This window comes from Sus scrofa, chromosome 1 (genome assembly GCF_054392235.1).
Source record: "Sus scrofa isolate SSC_HxYL_T2T_F1_AM1 chromosome 1, Sscrofa_HxYL_maternal_Yorkshire_Landrace_v2.0, whole genome shotgun sequence".
Taxonomy (NCBI): Eukaryota; Metazoa; Chordata; class Mammalia; order Artiodactyla; family Suidae; genus Sus; species Sus scrofa.
The window spans coordinates 55,671,156-55,686,576 of record NC_139383.1 but is presented as its reverse complement, the minus strand read 5'-3'; the positions used below and the strand labels follow the sequence as shown (position 1 = coordinate 55,686,576).

Sequence of the window (15,421 nt, the reverse complement as noted above, 5' to 3'; positions counted from 1 at the left end):
GGGTTACTTTATCCCAGAGATGCTAAAACCTTAAAGTGAAACCAGCATTTTTAACTGAGTCCCATGTACTCTCAAATCCCTCACTCAAACAGCATGTCTTGATTTAGCTGGGTTTCAGTAGTTCCAAAAGTAGTCAACAAAAATTATTTAAAACAAATCAGGATTAAGTGGATTACCTACTTTTCAAATACTACATCGAACCTTCAAAGGCTTAGCTATAAACACTAATGAGCACAGCCTAATATAGAATACTGATTATTGTCTGAGTTGTAGCTCTTCTTGTCAAACTTACTATAGGCCAGCATGGGTTAAACTAAGGGGCTGGCTGGATATACTGTATAAAAGACTAGAAGTTCCCTGGTGGCTCAGTGGGTTAAGGATCCAGCATCGTCACTGCTATGGCTCAGGTTGCTGCTGTGACGCAGGTACCATCCCTGGCCCTGGAACTTCTGCATGCCCAAGTATAGCGCCCCCCCCACCCTCCAAAAAACTAAAAATTCCACATGCTATAGAGCTATCAAATTTGAAAATGTAAATAAATTAGCATGTATATGTAAAATGTTAATTCCTTTGAGTTTTACAAAGGAGGAAATAAGTCTGTGTGAGTATCCATAAAATAACTCTCATCAAAAACTTATTTTAACAGAGGATCAAGTAAAGACTGCAGCTGCAAAGTCTCTCAGTCATGTAACATCTCTCTGGTTGCCTCATGAGTTGTATTAAATCTGGCTACCTACAATCCATCTGCTACTACAGAACTCTTGCCTGCATAGTCCAAATTATTCCAGTAGCTATGCCAGGTAAAAATCAAGAAATAAGCAGCATAGAGTTGGGTGAGGACACTTGTTAACAGAAACAATGTTAGGCACATTTGAACAAGTAAAGAAATTGAGCACATATTATTTTAAAATAAATTTTAAATCCCTGCTAAGATAAAGGTTCCATTTTCCTGCATTAGGATAATGTGTGAGTTGGGCAAAGATGCTCTTCAGAAACTGCCAACAGAAAAAAGGAGTTAATCCTTTATTTCAGTTCAGTGTAAGTTTATTAGGCTGGGTGCAGCATGGCATAATATAAAAAGGAGAGAGGTTGGGGACCTCACTTTAATTCCTGGCTCTACCTCACATCACTGGCATGTGACGTAAAAAACAATCTTTCTGAGCCTCCATCTTCTCACCTGCAAAATAGGGACAATAGACACTACTTTTTTCACAGGATCATTGTGAAAGTTAAATGAAACCATGCATATAAAAGCACATTTCAAACTTTTAGGAATTATGCAATGTAATTTGATATTATTATTAATATATTACATCTAATATTCCCAAAGCTGAGAAGACTAGAAAGTGTAACTGGTTATAGAAATAAAAAACAAGCTGGTATTACTATATTGGGGAAAAAAGCTAATATGCCAATGGCAAAAAAAAAAAAAAAATACCCTTAAACTAAAATTCTCAACTTTTAGATGTTCTTCTTCTTCTTATTTTAAATAATGAGGCTCCATTTCTCCAAGGTCTGAGAACACTGTAGCTAATCTGAGGATATACTCAAAGGATGGGAGATAATTAAAAAAAAAAAAAACTTTTGGTGAAAACTAAGAAACAGACAACCTTACTAAAACTAGCCAAAAGACATGGAGAAATATGATAATGTGAGAAAAAAGAATGTATATATGTGTGACTGGGTCACCTTGCTGTACAATAGAAAACTGACAGAACACTGTAAACCAGCTATAAAGGGGGAAAAAAAAAGATAAGGAGAAATATGTTAAAAGTGGAATCAGGAACAACTAGCTTGAAGGAAATTTGGAGACTAGCTGGAAAGCATTTTGGTAAATATCCAAGTACCAGAAGAGTTAGCAAAAATGAGCTTATACTACTCTGTTATCACACAGCAAAATACCTACAGTTTGCTATCATTCAGCAAGAAAAGCATAAATAAACAATGGAAAAAGCTTACTTACTTCTCTAGTTAAATGCCTTGGGAAAGCTTAGGGTGAAATGCATGCACTTTCCTAAACAATTTCAAGTAAGTACCAAAGACAATAACTCTGCTCTTTTTTGTGGCATATATATATTTTTTGAACTCTGGGTTAGCCATCAACTTCTAATAGGATACCTGCCAGTTTAAGTTTAACTGGGATCTTTATTGCCTAAGCCCACAAGATAACAACGAAGCAGGATAAAGTGAGTCTGAGCTGTTTGAGAAAGAGTACTAATCATAGAGACAGAAGACTTGAGAGTTCCAGTATTAATTTTTTATTCTATTTTGAAGAAAATCATTTCACTATTCTATTTCTGCTTCTCCATCTGTCAAATAAGTTAGTTATCAAATACAAGCTAGATTGCCACCTGTCAGGATGCTGCAGAGGGAATTCCTCTGAAGAAATGATGCTGAGAAAAAATTTGAGTTTTTCTGTTACTCTAAGATTGTATAATCCTATAAATACATCTTCCCCCAGTAAAATAAAGTGAAGGGCCTCAAGTACCTCTTATAAAATTTAAACGGTCCTTCTTAGAATATCTTGAGATGAATTATATCAAAACAATTTTTAGTACTTATTTTTTCTAGTCCAATTATTCTTTCTTTTTTTTTTTTTTTTTTTTCTCTCTCTCTCTCTCTAGAAAATTTACCTTTATCCTTATCCAATGGTTCCTGGGAAAGAATAGTGCACAGTACCGGGTTTTTCCACACCCCAGTTTCTTGAGCTAGAGTAGCTAAAAAATGCAATTCACAGCTGCCATTCTCCATCAGCTTTTCATGAGCTACCTATAAATATTAAATAAACATCCAAAGAATTACAACAGATTTTTAAAAGCAAGCTTATCAGGCTTTAAATATAATACTAAACTTTTGAAAAATAAGACTTTTATTTTAAAATTTTCATGTCACATTACAAAGTGCTGAATCCTTCTAATTTTTAAAGATGATTCTCAAGGATAAGAATTATATTAATTATAAATTTTAAATAAATACAATGTATTTCTAGAAATAAGTCTATGTTATTTTTTCCACAAAAAAAGTAAACCAAGAGCAAAGTTATTTCTCAAGGAAGCTATCAGAGTATCCATAGCATGGAATACCTTACACATTTCTTATCCTCTGTGTTAGTGAAAAAAAAAAAAAAAAAAAAAAAGTTCCAAAAAACTTTCTACCATTAATAAATAACAAATCTGCATCAAGGCCTAAGTGACAACTTGTATACACACATTTCAATAAAAGGGACTTACCAAAAGAAAACAACTACATGTATGATTTTTTTCATTTATTCATTATATAACCTTGGTAATAACCCGTTAAAGCTGAGACTGAACCTTGCTTACGTGTTTCCAAGAGTTCAAGCAACTGACCTATTCTTCAGGCCACAAAAGATCAACAGTTTTAATTCAATTCAGAAAATGTTTATTGAGAATTTCAATGGGTAAAGTACTAGGGAGGAGAGCAATTAATCCCTGAATTTATTGGGCTTATCCTCTAGTGGAGTAAAGAAATGTTTAAACAGTTAAAACACAGGCAAAATAAAACAAATGTTGTTAAGCAGGTATAAAATAAGCCCAAGTAAGCTCTGAAATGAAAGCAAAGTGTCACAGAAATTCTTAAAGCTGCAAGTTATGTTTATATAAAAAGTCTGTTACTCAAAACCATAAAAATTTTCTCACTGCAACAAGTTCAACTGCTTTACAAAATTTTCTTTGAGCAACTACTGAGAGCTACCATACTGGGGTTTAAAGAGTTATTTCCCTCTCATTAACTCATATGAAAAAACTATCAACTAATGTTATTGTTTCGAAAAGGAGAGTTTAAAAGTTTACCTTATGTTGACAAACAAAATAAGTAGTATAAGGAATTCAGTATTTGCATATAAACAATAATTAATTCTGTGGCAGATTGTATCTGAATGCCAAATAATTTAAGAAGTCCTGAAATAATCGTTTACCTAAAAATAAACACTTGCTAGGAAAAAAACCTGATACAAGTTACTAATATGCTGAAGTAGAAGCTGCATAATTAAAAAGTTAGTTGCAATGTGACAAACAGGACAAGACACTTTCATTTCAACAGTTATTAAGTATTTACTATGTATAAAACACTATGTAGAACCTTACTGTATAAAGATGTGAATCCTACCTTCAAGAATTTTGCATTTGATACAGATTTAATGATTAATATTAAAACAGGAAAGTTAATTTCTATGCCTAACTATAGTTTATTTCACATGCTTCTAAAATTTGAGACTAATCCTCTTTTTTATTATATCTTCTACAGAAAAACATAAAGCCAAAAGATATTTTAGGAACTCTGGCTAGAGAAGTAGAGAAACAACTATACATTTTGAGACTAGCTAGTAGGAATATTCTTTTTAAGTCACCATTTATTCAAAACTTACTTGAAGTTATATCCAGCACAATCTAGTGCTTAAACAAAATTTAACATTCTTAAAAATACTAAAAACAACTAAGTGCTAAACTATGTACTTTTATAAGTGGAATAATAGCACTAAATAAAAGAGATAAAGCATGTGTTTTCAGATATAGGAGAAAAATTATGGGCTATGGAATAAAGAACCTTGGTTCAAATAACTGCTTTGTTATATTAGCTGTATAAGTTTGGGCAGATAAATATTTTAGAGTTGAGCCTCAGTTTCCTCACCTTTAAAATGGGAAAAATATACCTACCCCCACAGTTTTCGTAAAGATTAAATGAGACATCTTATATTTTTATAAAGCATACTGCAATTTTCATCAACAGTTTACTGTTTCTAAATACAAATGAGGTTATTTCCTTTTGTATTCCCTTACTGCTCTGGCAAAGCTCTAATTATCTGATCTTAAAGAACAATGCAATATTCACCCATCTATTTAAATTGTACATATACACTTAGCAAACATTTATTGATCATCTACTGTAGGCAGGACACTAAGGTTAATAAGAACACAATTAATGTTTGTCATTACTTAGATCTTTTAAAGTTTAACCAAATATTATATTAAGAATAGAGAAAACCAGTATAAAATATACCTAAATTAAATCTAGTAGGTAAAAATTCTCACCTGCACTAGTGTCTGAAATTGTTCCCACTGTTTATCAGATAATTCAACAGGCAGACACAGTAAAAGTTCAACACAGCTTCTAAAAAACAAAAGTTGGTAAAAATACAAAACACTATTAAAATTCAAAGTAAGATAAGATGAATAATTTTAATACCATCAGTAGATGCTCCATAACTAAACTATTTAAAATTAAACTGTCATAAGACCTGAGATATAGAATAAAAACAAAAAAGCTAAGTCTAATTTTTTATTTACTCAAAAGGTCTACTCACAATGCCAAGCGTTCCAGAACCAATGCTACATTTTCACATTCAGAGGTAAGATAAGGTCGGGCTTTAACATAACTTTGGATAGCCACTGTGTATACCTCCAATAAAGGTAAAGGATCTTCTGAAGTTTTCCATTTCTCTGCATATTCAAGGAGTGTCTGTTTTGGAAGGAATAACAAAAAGTATTCAATATAAAAAAAATACGTATTGACTAATAAACTTTCTCTTTCCTCCTGGAGAAATTTTGAAAAATAACTTTTATTTATAAAAAGTAGTTTATCCTGATTAAAATATTAAAAGTAATAAAACCATAATCTTATTTCCAGAAGCTCTTTGTAGGAAAAAAGATTAGTGTTAATTCATCTAATAATAGCATCATTTCATGAAGTCTGGATATTTATTTATTTTTCACTCATTCATTTTTATGGCTGCATCTACGGCATATGGAAGTTCCTGTGCCAGGGACTGATTCCAAGCCACAGCTGCAATCTACACCACAGCTGCAGCAACACTGGATTCTTTAACCCACTGAGCTGGGCTAGGGAACAAACCCATGCCTCTGCAGCAACCCAAAACACTGCAGTCAGATTCTTAACCCTCTGCACCACAAGAGGGAACTCCAAGGCTGGTTTTAAACAGTGCGTGCATTATCTCCTCTCTTTCCTATTCAAAATGTCACCTTTCATTCCCAAATTTCTAGGATCTAAAAGTTATTTTAAAAAGACACCTGGGCAAGTAGTACTTGATCAGGCATGCAGCAAAGAATTTCAAATATTTATGTTTTCTATTTTTGATGTAAGTAACATAATTCAACATCCAATAATAAATGAATTGCATATGGTCAGAAAAGACATAATTTTTTGGTTAATAAAAAACAATGGTATATAGCATATTACTGGTTTTTATGACAAGCTTTATCATTAAAAAGTCATCTAAAGATATTTAACAGATAAAATCACTATTAAAGATATTTAAAGAATTACTATAAGGTAAATTTTTGTAATAAAGAAAGTCCTTGCTTTTTTCTTTTTTTTTCTTTTTTTTTGGCTTTTTAGGGCAGCACCCACAGAATATCCAGGTTCCTAGGCTAGGGGTCAAATCAGAGCTTTAGCCACTTGGCCTATGCCATAGCCACAGCCACACCAGATCCGAGCTGTGTCTACGACCTACACCATAGCTCGTGACAGATCCTTAACCCACAGAGCGAGGCCAGGGATTGAACCTGTGTCCTTGTGGATACCAGTCAGATTCGTTTCCACTGAGCTATTACGGGAACTCCATAAAGTGCTTGCTTTTTAAAATAAAAAGCACTCCTCCATCCCTTAAATGAAGCGAGTACTTCAAATATTTCACCTTATCAGAATTACTAAAAGCAAAAACAAAATGCTGTTTATCCTACAGAATGAAGAGATGGAAGAAACTGGTGACAATAATTAAAGACACCCACATATTCTCTAATTACTAAAATCACGAGTTTCTAAAAACTAAAAGATTCTACAATTACGCTAAATGAAGTAGAACTCTAATTAAATGTTTTTATGATATAGAAGACTTCCACAATTAATCTTCTCATACTTCAGGGTTTAAGACTCATCAAAACATGGCAATTCAGGTGTTATTTCCTAGAAAAGAAGATATATCTTGAAGGAAAAGTCCATGAGGTCTTATATCCTCTGGCATAAAGATACAGCTTCTTAAAAATGTGCAGGGAGGGAGGGAGGAAAGAAGGAAGGAATTTTATTCTACTATCACACACTCAAAAGAAACACTTATTACCTTGTTCTCTCTAAGAACCTTTAGATACTAGTAGTAGTAAGTGAACAGAGAGAGTAAGGAAAAAAAGGAAGAACTGAAGGGTAATCTGGGGAATTAAAGAGCAACATAATAACAACATACTTTCTGAATAGTCAAATATTCATAGACCCTGACCCTCTCCAAGTTGGACAAAAGTGCAGGTAACCTGAAGGTCCAGTACTTGCAACTGGCAGCTGAAGTTAAGGGCAATCTCGTGGGACTGAGCCCTTTAACACATGGAATCTGATGTTAATTCACCTGAACTGTAGGGCACCCATACCTATTTGGTACTGGAGAGTCTGAGAAGTGGTACTGGAAAAGACACCATATATTTGATGTCAGCGGTACAAGAATCTCTCAACGGGACTTAAAAAAAATCTAAACCAAGTGCACCAACTGAATCGAAAAAAAAAAAACAAACTGCATTCTGGAATTCTTTTGTGATTATCTCTTTGCTTCAAGGAATAAAACTGAGTATGTTCTGTGTCTAAGATATGCTATGGGTGCAAATGTTGGCATGGTTGGTTTTAGTGTTATAACCAAGGAAGGTTATTTTATGGTGATATGGTGGAGAATGACCTTATTCATATTTTCAAGATTTCCAGAATACCAACTCTGCATATTAACTCTTTAGCTAGATTCTGTCTTTCTACATAGTTATTAAATAATAATTTTCTTTTTCTGTTAAAAGAAGTTTAAATGTCTAGGGAATTTCATGCCTGGCAAACACACCCAATCTAAAATGGATTCAATTGAACACTTAGGTTTCCCCTATTAGTCCTCCTGCACTAATGAATCAATTTCTCGTAGTAGTTTTAATTTTTCCTGGACAAGAAAATATATCATATTGACTTCCCAAAAGCTCTGAAATTACAAGCTTCTTCCTTGTCTCCCAACTCTCAAAAAAAAAATAAATAAATAAACAAACAAACAAAAAAAAAAACCCTAAAAAAATCACACATATTTACATTTTGCCCAAGCCCTGTATTTTTTAATATTTCTAGCTCCGCAAAAGGTACTTATACAGTACTTCTTTGTGTGTGTGTGTGTGTGTGTGTGTGTGTGTGTGTGTGTGTGTGTGTTTTGTCTTTTTAGGGCTGCACTCACAGCATATGGAGGTTCCCAGGCTAGGGGTCAAATTGGAGCTGTAGCCGCCAGCCTGTGCCACTGCCACAGCAACGTGGGATCCGAGCCAAGTCTGCGACCTACACCACAGCTCACGGCAATGCTGGATCCTTAACCCTCTGAGTGGGGCCAGGGATCCAACTCACATCCTCATGGATACTAGTCGGGTTGGTTAACCACTGAGCCATGACGGGAACGCCTACATTACTTCTTTCCTTTATATAATTCTGTCCTCAGTGGAAAAATAAAAGTTTTTAAACTTTATAATCAAAGATGAGTTCTTTGGAGTATAACAGAGTCTGAATTGATGAGAAAAGTAACTGACACATCACAGAATGCTAGAACCATACAGCTCATTAAAAATTATAATCTTTTGCCTCATTTTACAGAAGAGGAAAGAGGGAGAGGAATCAGATTCTGGTGAAAGGCAGACCTTTTAAGTGGCTTTTTAATAGTCTGGGAATAGTGTAATAGGGAAAGGAGAGATGAAAAGGATCACAGTAGATTACTAGAGACAAGTATGAAAACAAAAACTAATGACATGCTCATACTGATTACATATAGGAGAATAAGTTTAAAAGTTGGGTTAAAAAGCAATTATTTATTTGTATAAAACTATGAATTGATATTAATAACCAGTAACTTATTCTGTACTGATAGCAGAGCTTCCCTTGTTTCAAGATACCAAGATCAATAGAATCACTGTGAAAGTGGAAACATCACTGACATGACTGGTTAATAAATTATACTTTCTTCAATTAAAAACTTAACGATTTATATCTACTACCTTAGTCTACACAAGGGCTTTCTGGCCAGAATTCCAGAATAATCACACTCACATTCTTTATACAGACTCAGAAGAGACCTTTAAGATCACTTAACTTCTGTTTTTACAAAATTAAAGAGTCCAGTGACCAACAATTTGAATATTAGTTGAATCAGTAATTAGCAAAGCCAGGGCAGCCTCAGTCTTTGTGAAACATTCTATCCACTACAAACAAATACTGTTTGTGGTAATGTCACAGAACTATAAACTGGTAATTACTTTACTACTTCAGTTATTCCTCCTAACTCTGGAAGGTTACATACAATTTATCAAATTTTCTAGGCACAGCAGAATTAGATAATTTGACTTCTTTATTGATTAAGGTTATTTTAGCTAAAAGTAAGAAAATACAACTCAAAGCTGCAAAAACAATAAGAAAGGTTTCTTATACACTAACAAATTAAGAGGAAAGGTAGGTTCCAAAATTGGCCAGTTTAGTAGCTCAACAATGTCTTCAAGGACCCACCTCTGTCTTGTCTTCATCCTGCCATCCTCTGGTGAGAGCCCTACCCCAATACCCAGGTGTCAGCAATAACCAGAAGAAAAGATGCAACCACCACTTCATGTGCATCTTTTTTAAGAACAAGGAAATCTTTTCCGGAAACCCCAAACCCAATTTCTATCAGTAAATTTCTCCTTGGGTCTCAATGGCCAGAATTTCATCATACATGTATGTCAAAAATCATGTAGCCATAAAGGAACTTCATGGTTGACTTTTAAACCACTCAAATCCCACTCTTCAATGTTTCTCTGAAGCACTAAGCCATATGGAGGAAGGAAAATGTGTGAATAGAATCAGGATTCTATTAGGAAGGTGGGGAAGGGACCTAAGTCTCACATTTTGGTTGCCTCTCCAATGGTTTTTATTCCCATGTGTGTTCAAGAACAAGTGTGTGTGTGTGTGTGTGTGTGTGTATTTATAGTCATATACAGATACAAATATGAACAGACAAAAGTCACTGTGATGTGGTTTGGAAAGGGGTATGGGAGGGAATGGTATAGAGGATATGAGGGAAAGAAACCTAGAAATCTTCCTATAAGGCACCAGATTGTTTCCATTAATGAGTAAACTAAGTATGTTAAGAATATTTAAAACTGTGGGAGTTCCCATTGTGGCTCAGTGGGTTAAAGACCTGACATAGCATTGGTGAAGATGCAGGTTCAATCCCTGGCCTCGCTCAGTGGGTTACGGATCTGGCATTGCTACAAGCTGTGGCGCAGATCACAGATGTGGCTCAGATCTGGCATTGCTGGAGCTGTGGCACAGGACTGCAGCTGCAGCTCTGATTCAACCCCTAGCCTGGGAACTTCCATATGCCACAGGTGCGTACATAAAAAGAAAAACAACAACCCCTCCCAAAAAAATGTGTTCTAAGAAGAATGATTGCTGGAACTAAGGACAGGATCCTTAATCTAGACAATAAATAATATTTACTGAATATTTACTGTACTCTAGGCACTGTTCTGCAAACTTTACATGTACTACCTATTAGCAATTAGATAAATTACAGTAATATGCTTCTATCAAAATGGACACATTAAGGCATAAAACAGTTAAAGCAACAAATAAGCCCCAATTAGAGGCAGGGAGGAGTCAAACCTATTAAATAGTCTGACTTCAGAGCCTGAGTTCCTAACTACCATCTATACTCTACATTTCTAGGGAAACAAAACTTTGATTCACAGCAAATTAACAAATCTGAAGACTTTTCACATAAAAGTCTTATTCTGTGTGGTTTCACAGGACAAAACTGCACCACTAGATCAAAGTTTTAAGGAGATGCATTTCTGCTTCCTGTGAGATTGCCAATCAAACAATTAAAGTTAACCAAAAATAGTACTGGGGGGCCATCACAGAAGTTACTCAAGCAGAAGTCATATTTGGGAGATAACTTTTCATAACACCAGAAGAGACTACACTCAAGAGGGAGGGAGGGAGAGAGAGAGAGAGAGAGAGAGAGTACGTTTGTGTGTCCTCATCCTCTCCTAGCTGTCTCCCTCTTTAAGGGACCTACTGAATTCCTACAAGGTATCTGTCATCACTGCTTCTATTTTATAGGGTGTGTTACGAAGCAAGCCTGGAATCAGAGAAGAAATACAAACAAAAGAAAGGTTAAATAAGTATGTTTCCAGCAGGATCTCTAAAACAGTTTTTCTCAATCTATTTTTTATTCTTATCCCCTCCTCAGGAATCTTTTGAATTTTTCCCCTAACTGCACCAAACTGTAATGAAATTTTAACATCACAGACATACTGTGTATCTGTTTACAGGCCACAAACTACTGTAGTATCCAAGATGGGTTTTTTTATTGTTGTTTTTGGCTCCCTAAAAGCCAATTTTTACCCCCTTGGGAACAAAAATGCACATTTAATATTCTGGCTGTTAAGTTGATTTCTCATTATCTAAATCAGCAGAAACTAGAACATATATACTCTAGGTAGAAGGAGAGTATAGATTAATCTCCAGCAGCTTCCTTTAGTTCCTCTAAGGATTATTAGAAGAGAAGACGAAAGAGTAAAACCACAGGGGTGTTAAATTTAATGAGCACAAGGATTATATTACATTATTGTCCTATGTCAAGATAAGACCAGTGGATGTTGGATATGTTTATGCTGTTAAATTCATGCTCCAGTTCCAATTTATAACTAGGATTCCCTAGGAAAGAAGTTTTTTCAAAAATTTTGATCTAATGACCCTTTATGTCTTAAAATTTCTGAGAATCCCGAAGCATTTGTTTATGGGGGTTCTAACTATTGATACTCACCACATCAGATTTGGAAAACTGGGATGTTTAATTATATACTTATAAATGGATTTAAAGTAACAAAAAACTCATTACATGTTACTGTAAATGTTATTCTAATGGAAAAAAAACTTCTCAAAAATTAGTGAGAAGAATGGCATTTTTTATATTTTTCAAATCTCTTCAATGTTTGGCTTAATAGAAAAGAGCAGGATTTTCTTATCTCTGCACTTAATCTGCTGCAGTATCACATCACATAAACTCTGGAAAAACGCTACAGTTTAGGAGTGAAAGAAGGCAAATAACACAATTTTGATCCTTTGTATCCACTGAGCATTTGGTGAATTTGTAATAATACTCTTTCATAACTTCAAGGTTACTAAAAAATTATTTTTAAGGTTTTGCATGAAAATGGTGGATTGGACACTTTTTGCATCTTGCTCTTGCCAAATCTCACTAAAACAACAATTTTTTTTTTTTTAAAGCCACAAGGACTAAGAAAATAAGAATAGAGAAAAAAGAAACAAAAGTTTAAACACAGGAAAACATACGGAAGATTGGCATTCTAGGAAAAAAAATCACTCTGAAGAAGGCTTTAGGAAAAGACCTAATTATGCACAATCACCAAAGGGCTCAAGAACTGGAAGCACTAAGAGTAGCACTATTCACTATCACCAAGACATGGATGCAACCTAAATGTCCATCAACAGAGGAATGGATGAAGATGTGGTACATATATACAATGGAATATAACTCTGCCATAGAAAAGAATAAAATAATGCCACTTGCAACAATATGAATGGACCTAGGGATTAATATTAAGTGAAGTTAAGTAAGAAAGAGAAAGACAAATATCATATGATATCACATACATGAAATCTAAAATATGAGACAAATCAACACATTTATGAAAGAGACATATGGAGAACAAACGTGTGGTTGCCAAGGGGGAGAGAGGTAGAGGAGGAAAAGACTGGAAGTTTAGGATTAGTAGAGGCAAACTATTACATATAGATTGGATAAACACAGTCCTGTTATATATAGCACAAGGAACTATATTCTGATACCAGGCCTTTCCCAAGAAAAGAAAACAGGTCCCCTTATGGTGAAGACTACAACAAATTCCACTCACGGGTTTGGAACTCTCAATCAGTTTTTCAGTAGTTTACCTTTAAATATGGACAGCCAAGGACCACGTGAGAGGTCAGAAAAAATTAGTTTAAAAAAAAAAAAAAAAAAAAAGGAAACCTGGAGCAAGCAGAGATTATAAAAGGAGAAGACAAATGCCAAGAAACTACCAAAAATATTCTAGAAGTGAGAGAATACATTAGAACTATGAATAAAAATACCGTATCATAAAGAAATAGTTATAGAAAAAATATTTAAATTAAAAATATAATAGCAGAAACGAAAACTTCAAGAGTTGGAAGATAAATTGAGGAAATTTCCCCATAAAGTAAATGGGACAGGAAGAGAAAAGATTAGAATATTTGTTTGCAGAGCAATACCAGAATTAACAACAGAAAAGTGAGAACAGAGAAATGGAAGGGAAGAAATCAAAGAACTAATTCAAGTTAATTTCCTAGAATCTAAGGACATAAATTTTAAGACTGGAAAGACCAACTGAGTGTCCAGCACAATTACTCAAATTAGACCTCCACCAAGTTATTCTGTCATAAAATTTCAGTGCTCAAGGAAAAAGAGAGGATCAAAATAAGCTTGGGGGGTAGAGGGGTAGCAGATTTCTCAAAGACAACATTGTAGCCAAAGGAAAATGAAGCACTGCATTAAAAACTGGGGAGATTATTTCCATCCAATTATCATAAGAATTAAAACAGAAAAGTCATTTTCAGACATGCAAGTTCTCAAAAATTTCAACCTCTAGGCATATTTTCTCAGGATGCTCAAAAGGGGAAATTTGACCAAAATTAGGGAATAAATCAGGTAAGGAGTGAAAATATCTAGGGAAAAAAAAGGAATCTAACACAAGAGAAAAGGTGATGAGGATCCCAAGGAGACAGCTATGTAACAGGCCTGAAGAATAACTAAAACATATCAGATGGCTCTAGGACAAATTTGTTCAAGATGAACTTGACAGACATGTGCCTGAATAAACTGAGAAGAGATTTATACAACTGGATTGAATTAGTGATATATACTAGAAAATTCAGCTAAGGAAATAAGATAATTTAAGTCTATGTTAAGCTGTGCTCAACAATTGAGAGAATGTACATTCTCTGAAAACAAAACACTTACAACTGACTACAAACTAAGCCACATAGTTACAAGTAACAAAGAATATCATACATTTCACACTCTCTGAACACAAGTAATAAAGTTAGAAACTATTAATAATAGAATGCACCTATAAAGAAAACTACAAACTTGAAAAAAAAATTTTAATGTATTTCTAAATCACGGGTGGAAAAATTATAAAAGAAATCAGAGAATACTTAGACATGTACTACAGCAAAAGCACAATATATCAAAATTTGTAGGATGCAGCTAGAGCAATCTTAAGAGGGAAATTTACAAATACAAATGTTTATATAAGTTCTGCTATAGCTTTAAAAAATAGTGTTAAATTTGTTACCACACAATATGAGCAGAACAATTTCCCATTTGCTTACATGTGCTTTTTTCAGTGAGAAACATTACATTAAAGCAGAAAATTATACCCAGTTTAACTAAAGCTTCATAGGAATACACAAAATGCACACAACTCAAACATAGATCAGCTATGTCAATTCACCAGATGTGTGATGAGCCACACCAACCCTCACATGTTGTTACACAACTTTGCACAATTTCAGAGAACTCTCTTTCCGCCACCTCACAATAATTTCCTTCTGACACCTACTCCTACAAACAAATTACAGGTCTTTTTCAAGGTAAAGCACTACATTTCTTTTAGTACCTATGTATGCCTTAACCATTAAATGGGTATAAAATTGTACTACTGTTTTTATTAAGGTTCTATGTGTGACACTGATTTAGTTTTTGAGTGATGTACCTCTACCCTATTTTCTCCATAAGTCTTATGATTTTTGCTGTGGGATTCTGCATAGCAAAGTGATTGCTAGGAATACATGTGATAAAGCAAAAGTGGCTGTATTAGAAAAAGACAAAATGAAACACAGTATTGAGAATATTATTGGGACACATAGAGAAATCATGTAAACATATACTATAATTAGATAATATTATTGTGTCAATGTTGAATTTCCTGAGTGTGATGACTGCATTTTGGATTTAGGAGATAAATATAAGAGGGGCAATGTCGTGATGCCTAATTCTAAAGGATTCAGGAAAAAAAAAAAAAAAAAAAAAAGAGAGAGAAGAGAATTAAAGCGTGAGACAAAGCAAATATAGCAAAATGTTAACAATGGGTGAATTTGGAAAAGGTGTATGAGTATTCAGTGTACTATTCTTGTATTTTTTTCCATAATAAAAATTTTGGAAAAGCAAAATTACTGGGGGTGACCAGTGTGGTAGACTGAATTCCAGGCCCCTTTTTCACATGACTTTGGAATATTTCTCATAAATGCTAAAGAATACTTTCCTATCCCATGTGCCTTATTTTGACCAAAAGGAGGAGATATGTTCAGATTA

The 15,421-nt window shown here is 34.1% G+C and overlaps 1 protein-coding gene and 1 long non-coding RNA gene across 6 annotated transcripts in view; both read right to left on the bottom strand.

Moving 5' to 3' along the window:
- ZNF292 (zinc finger protein 292) overlaps positions 1 to 15,421 on the bottom strand; it is a 98,519-nt gene that overhangs the window by 41,342 nt on the left and 41,756 nt on the right. For 3 of the 5 annotated variants that reach the window (XM_084959611.1, XM_084959595.1, XM_021089731.2), the window contains exons 2-4: positions 5,324 to 5,478; positions 5,052 to 5,130; positions 2,634 to 2,769 (exon numbers count right to left, since the gene is read on the bottom strand). In XM_084959611.1, the coding sequence (XP_084815737.1) occupies positions 2,634 to 2,751 (118 nt within the window). In that variant the 5' untranslated portion in view covers positions 2,752 to 2,769; positions 5,052 to 5,130; positions 5,324 to 5,478. The remainder of the gene's footprint in view (positions 1 to 2,633; positions 2,770 to 5,051; positions 5,131 to 5,323; positions 5,479 to 15,421) is intronic. The other 2 variants (XM_021089734.2, XM_084959617.1) reach the window with 1 other exon arrangement.
- Positions 7,786 to 15,140, bottom strand: LOC146406094 (uncharacterized). Its single transcript, XR_014805507.1, has 2 exons — positions 10,387 to 15,140; positions 7,786 to 8,241 (listed from the first exon to the last, which is right to left on the bottom strand). It is a non-coding gene; the product is annotated as an uncharacterized LOC146406094 (long non-coding RNA).